At 57.9% G+C, this 6,032-nt stretch overlaps 1 protein-coding gene across 1 annotated transcript; it reads right to left on the reverse strand.

Moving 5' to 3' along the window:
* Nucleotides 1-299: 299 nt before the first annotated feature.
* Nucleotides 300-5,301, reverse strand: HEPACAM (hepatic and glial cell adhesion molecule). The gene is made up of 7 exons (XM_074848960.1): nucleotides 4,889-5,301; nucleotides 2,521-2,862; nucleotides 1,971-2,294; nucleotides 1,769-1,862; nucleotides 953-1,026; nucleotides 794-864; nucleotides 300-708 (listed from the first exon to the last, which is right to left on the reverse strand). Exons 1-7 carry the CDS (start codon nucleotides 4,971-4,973, stop codon nucleotides 421-423), a joined length of 1,278 nt encoding a protein of 425 aa, XP_074705061.1. The 5' UTR covers nucleotides 4,974-5,301; the 3' UTR covers nucleotides 300-420.
* Between the last annotated feature and the right edge of the window lie 731 nt (nucleotides 5,302-6,032).

Below are 6,032 nucleotides of genomic sequence, written 5' to 3' on the forward strand. Positions count from 1 at the left end.
TCTGCACGCTGTGTGCATGCCCTCTTGCATGCTCTGCAAGCGCTCTTGCTGCGCAGCACCCGCACGTTCTCTCTGCACGCTCCGTGCGTGCCCTCTCTGCGCGCTGCATGCGTGTTCTCTCTGCATGCTCTGTACGCGCCCCCTCACATGCTCTCTCCGCATGCTGTGTGCACGCTCTCTCCCATATGCTCCCAGCACATGCCCGTGCTTTCTGCGCGCTCCCCACACGCTCATCCCGGCAAGAAAGCCTTTAAAGCGACGCCCCAGGAAGACAGGGGACGGAAGAGGGGAGCTCCGGGTGGGATCAATAGCAAATTAGTGACTTTACGCCGAGCTGAATGATGCCTGGTGGCAGGAGTGGGGCCATGCTGGTGTCCCCGCTCGCTCGCCACCGCCGAAGCGCGCACATGTCCCCCCTGCTCAGGCGCTGATCTCCACGGCGTTGGCCTCCTCCTGCTCCCGGATGACGTGGACGCCAGCAGTCCGCAGCAGCCGTGGGGCGCCGCGGGAACGTGCCGGCGATCCTGGCGGCGACCTGTGCGTCCGCGTCGAGGCGGGCGAGCGAGCCGGCGAGCGATGGTAACGACGAGTCGAACGCCCCACCGGTCCTGGCGAGCGACCAGCTGCCGGTACCGGCGAGCTCGTGTAACCCGGTTCAACCGTGCCGCGGGGTTCGGGTGGCGAATCCTCCTCCGCCTCTGGTGAGTCCTGCCAAAAGCAAGGGTGGATGAGCGTGCAACGCACGCGAGACCCGGTGCTGCCACACCAAGCCGGCGCCCTGCCAGCTGCTTACCTTGTCCTTGAGGATGTACAAGGCCACCGGGTTCTTGCGCTCGTGCTCACTGCTCCGCGGGATGCCCTCAGCTGCGTGGAGGCAAGGCGTTGCTTACCGTGCCGGTGGCATTGGCGTGCCCCAACCCACCGCCACCACCACGCCGGGGCCAGCACTCACCCTCGTGCTTCAGGCGCTCCTCGTCCTGCTCGGCGTATTCGGAGGCCGGTTGTGTCTCTGTTTGACGCTTCTCCCTGGGGAAGGGACAGGGGATGGGGCAGCGCCAGCACCATGCTGCGGTGAGGGAGAGGTGGGACACAGTGGGATGGGATGGGACTGTGTGGGACGAGATGGGACAAGATGGGATGGGATGAGATGGGGTGGAATAGGATGGGATGGAATGGGACAAGATGGGATGGAAGGAGATGAGATGGGATGGGATAGAAAGGGATGGGACAGGAGAGATGGATCAAGGCGGGAAGGGAAGGGAAAGGGAAGGGAAGGGAAGGGAAGGGAAGGGAAGGGAAGGGAAGGGAAGGGAAGGGAAAGGAAGGGAAGGGAAGGGAAGGGAAGGGAAGGGAAGGGAAGGGAAGAGAAGAGAAGAGAAGAGAAGAGAAGAGAAGAGAAGAGAAGAGAAGAGAAGAGAAGAGAAGAGAAGAGAAGAGAAGAGAAGAGAAGAGAAGAGAAGAGAAGAGAAGAGAAGAGAAGAGAAGAGAAGAGAAGAGAAGAGAAGAGAAGAGAAGAGAAGAGAAGAGAAGAGAAGAGAAGAGAAGAGAAGAGAAGAGAAGAGAAGAGAAGACTAAATAGGATGAGGCAAGATGGAACAAGATAAGATGGGATAGGTCAAGACAGGATGGGATGGGACAGGATGAGGTGTGATGTGATGGGACAGGACAAGATAAGATGCGAAGAGATGAGATGGAATGGGACAGGATGGGACAAGATGGGCCAGGATAAGAGAACCCCCTTTGGCTTCCATGTTACCCCCAGCCGTACTTTTTGGAGGGTTTCCAGCAGGCGCAAACAGTCACCAGGGTGACAAGGAGGAAGATGCCGCCCGTGGAGAGGATGATGTAGAGGGAGCTCCGGCCTGGGGGAGAGGAATGAAGGGGGGACACCCCCCACACCAGATTTTAGCTGGGAGCATCTGCAAGGGATGGCCAGCCCCGCAGGTGCAGGGGTAGAACGGGTGGCTTACGGTAGACAGTGAGCTTCACGGGGACAGATAAAAAAAAAATAGAAAAAAACAAGGCTAAAAATAGACACAAGCGGCCGTGGCTGATGGGGTTCTCCACCAGGCAGCTGTAGACGTCATCGTCAGCCATGAGGACGCGGGTGATGGTGAGTATCTTCTGGTCAGGGACAGGAGCAGGCGGGAGTCGTTGCTGAGCGGGCCGCCCATCCTTCAGCCAGGTGTAGGTGGGCTTGGTGCCGTTCTCGTGTGAGCAGTTGAGAGTGAAGAACTCGCTGAGCTCCAGCACCGTCGAGGAGGCCACCAGCACTTGTGGCTTTGAGACGGGGACTGTGGACAAGCAGGGGAACCACAGTGACGCCGTGTCTCAGGGGGATGGATGGGCCCAGGGGAGGGAGGGGTGACATCAAAACCCCACCAGGGATGTAGCTTGGCTGCATGGGGTGGACAAACCCCCAAAAAAGCCTCCCAGTTGGAGAAAGCCCTCCCAAAAAGTGGTCGGGGAAGACATCCCATGGAGAACCCAACCTCCACTGGACATCCTTCTAGTGCTTACTGTCCACGGTGAGGTTGATGGTCTTCTCGCCGGTGAAAGTGTCATCGGTGATGGACACCTCCACCTCGTAAGCGCCTTCATCGGTCAACTGCAAGGGGCTGATGAGCAACGAGCCGTTCTCCAGCACCCGGATGCGGTCGCGGTAATCGGGCCTTAGGTTGCCGATGATCTCGGTGCCAATGGACTGGACGACGGTGACGGGTTTGTCACGCTTCAGCTGCCACTTGACCACCGGCTTGTCGGCGCTGGCGCTGGCGTAGCGCACCGACAGCAGCGCCGCTTTGCCCGCCGTGCCGCGGACCAGCGGCGTGGGGCTGGTGATGTTCACCCCTGCCAGCAGACCTTGGGAGAGACAGTGGGGCGCCAAGTCCGGGCAGGCTGCCTGGTCCTCCGAGCCCGGAGAAAAATGGGGAACCCCTTCCCAAAGCTGTGTTGAACACCCCCAAAATGCATCCCCAACACTGGGATGGCCAAGCACTCTGCAAGAGGGCTGTTTGCAAAGGTGCACGCATCCCCCCCCCCCAAATTGCATCGGGGGTGGGAGCGCTCCTGCACCCAGGGTGATGCAACCCTTTCCAAAATGCATGCATCACCCCCAAAAATGCATCAGGCGTGGGGTGTGGGTCAACGCAACCCTTTGCAAAGATGCATGAATTGCCCCCAAATGGTGCATGGGTGGTGGGAGACCTCCTGTTGCTGGGTTGATGCAATGCTCTGTCAAAATGCATACATTGCCCCCCAAAATGTGCATGGAGGGGGGGGGGGGGGGCGCGGGAGCTCTCCTGCATCCAGGTTAATTCACCCTTTGCGAAGATGCAGGCATCACCCCCAAAAATTGCATGGGGGCAGGAGCCCTCCCAGTGCGATGCTTCGCAAAGATGTGTGTATCACCCCCAAAACTGCAGGGGGTGGGGGGGATTTTTGCTTCCCAAGCCCATCCCCTTCAGATGCTCCGCTCCAGCCAAAACCCCCCCGCAGATGCAAAACTGCATCACGGGGGACAGCGCACGTGCATTGCTCCTCATCGCTGGTTTTAAGCCAAAAAGGGCAGGGAAAAAGTAGAAAAAAATATTTTTTGGGGGTGGAGTCCCCAAAACAGGTTTGTCCCCGAAACACCGTAATCTCATCCCCCCTCTTGCCAGCCCAGGGGTCCCCTCCGTGAACCCCCATGCAGATGCCGTCACCTGACGGTGAACAAACCTCATATTGAAGAGGGGGGGAGAGTGGGAAAACCAGCTGGGGAGGGCGAAGCAGGAGCAAGAAAGGCTTTAAACAAGCCCGAAAAGTCATGGGACCTATTGGTATGCAGCGTCCGTCCGTCCGTCCTTCCCAGCAGCGCAGAGCTCGGCCCCGAAAACATGCCCCGATCCGAAAAATTTAGGGGGCCCCCGTAGGGGAAACCCAGGCACGGGATGGGGATGCAGCTTCTAACGCATCCTCGCACCCAGTGCACCCCCAAATCGCTGCTCTTTAACCATTTCGTTCCTTTTTTCACCCAGTTGCTATTTTTTTTCTCTGCTCTGGGTAATAAATTTGGGAGTTAATTCATAAATCAGGCAATATTCCTATTTCCTACAGCATCTCTGGCTTAGGGACCCCACCAAAAATCCTAATTTTCCTACTATTTGATGGAATAAATCCCTATTTCCTTGGAAAAAGCACAGCGGCATTTTTGGGGTGCCCTGGCTGCAAGCCAGGCGCTTTTTTGGGGTGCAAATTAAAGCCAGCAGCATGCAAAACCAACTGGCTTTGCATCCTCAGCTCATCCGGAGGGAAATGGGCCCTCCCTGGGGCTGGTTTTGGGTCCAAACTTTGGTAAAATGGTGCAAAATTGTTACAGGTGATTTTTGGCATTGCCTGACCTGGGATGGGGTGGTTTGGGGCTCATTGAACCCCAAAATGTGGGTATTTAGGGAATAAATGATGGATGCAACCGGAGTTGCGGTGCGATGGGGTGAACGGGAGCAAACCTAGAAACAGGGTGAAAAACGAGCTTTTGGGGAATGCTGAAGGATGGGTAAGAAAGTAGATTTGGGGGTGCTGAAAAATGATCAAAAAAGGGGTTTGGGGGAAGATGAAAAGCAGGGGAGAAGCTTCGGGGGGGCGAGCGGTGTCGGATCCACCCCACCAGCGGGTCCCGCTTGGCTCTGGAAAAGTGTTTTTCCCAGGTTTTATTCCCTATTTTCCCCCCTTTTTCCCTCTCCCAAGTGGAGGGGGTGCTCGACGTCGCAGCAACCCCCCCCCAAACCCCCCCTTCCTCAGGTACCGCCACCCTCCTCACTCCCCCCCCCGCCATCCTCCATCTGGATACCCCCCAAAACGATGGAAAAATGGGAAAAACCATGGAAAAATGGGGAAAAAACCCTACCTGCGTGCAGCGCCAGGAGCCAGGTCACCGGCAGCAAGCAGGGGGGAGCAGGGTGGCCCCACGGGGCAGCCGGCGCTCCCCACATTTCGGGCAGGCTCGCCCCCCGAATTGCTCCGCTTCCCCACTCCGGGCACGTCCCTCGGCGCTCCCAGCTTGGCGTTCCGCCCGGCTAATTTATTTTTTTTCCCTTTTTTTTTTTTTTTTTTTTTTTGTTCTTTCCTTTCTCAATAGAGCCCTGTGTCCTGGCAGCTTTCGCCTCCCCGGCGGCCTCGAGCTGACATTTATTTGGGGGAAAAAACACACAGATTTGCAGTTTTCCCCCCGTCACCCCCCCCCCATTTTCATGTGTTCCCCATCGTGGGGAGATGCTCGAGGTCGGGAGCATCCCCCCGGTGAGCCTGGCTAAGGTTTGCCATCCCCTCCGCGGACAATCCATTGGGATTTAGGGCTCCGCGTATCCCATCAAGTTGTTTTTTTTTGCAGGGGGGAGCATTTTGCCAAGCTGCCCCCGCCCCCATGAAGCCCCTCGCCCTCATTTTTTTCCTCTTGCCAGGCTTTAAAACGAAGCCGCGGTCACATCCAGGCTTCGTTCCAGCCCTGGTGTCAATTAGAGCCGGTTCCTGGGCATCGCTGAATAGGGCAGCCGGGATGCAGGGCAGGATGCCCGGAGCCACTTCCCGCCCCCTCTCTGAGACCTGCCAAGCTCATCACCCCAGTGAGCCACCCCCCGAGGAGGCTCCCCGGCCCTAAAAAGGGGTCGAGGCCTCGAGCATCTGGACCCAGCAGGATGGAGATGCTTTGGGAGAGATTTTGGGGGGGGGGGGTTATAGGGGGATGCTACGGGAAGGTGTTTTGGGGGGGACTTTTTGGGAGGACATTATAGGGAGATGCTCTGGGGGGCTTCTGGGGGGGACGTTGTGGGGAGATGTGATAAGAAGATGCTTTGGGAGGGTTCGGGGATGCTCTGGGGGACACTGTGGGGATATTTGGGGGGGGCTGTCAGCGGGATGCTCTGGGGGGGTATTTTAGGGATTCTCAGGGGGTTGTTTCGGGGATGTCCTGCGGGGGGGGCACAGAACAGTCACCACACACACACACACACACACACATCCCCACCTTGGACGCCCGCGGCGGGACGCGAACC

Source organism: Strix aluco, chromosome 23 (assembly GCF_031877795.1).
Source record: "Strix aluco isolate bStrAlu1 chromosome 23, bStrAlu1.hap1, whole genome shotgun sequence".
NCBI classification, from domain to species: Eukaryota; Metazoa; Chordata; class Aves; order Strigiformes; family Strigidae; genus Strix; species Strix aluco.

Excerpts from the sequence above, each read along its gene's own strand:
- HEPACAM (XM_074848960.1), bottom strand. The coding sequence starts at position 4,973 with ATGTGGGGAGCGCCGGCTGCCCCGTGGGGCCACCCTGCTCCCCCCTGC. Across the intron at positions 2,295-2,520 it reads CATCAACCTCACCGTGGACA|TCCCCGTCTCAAAGCCACAA; the intron begins GTAAGCACTAGA and ends GCTTGTCCACAG. Across the intron at positions 865-952 it reads GGAGCGCCTGAAGCACGAGG|CTGAGGGCATCCCGCGGAGC; the intron begins GTGAGTGCTGGC and ends GCCTCCACGCAG.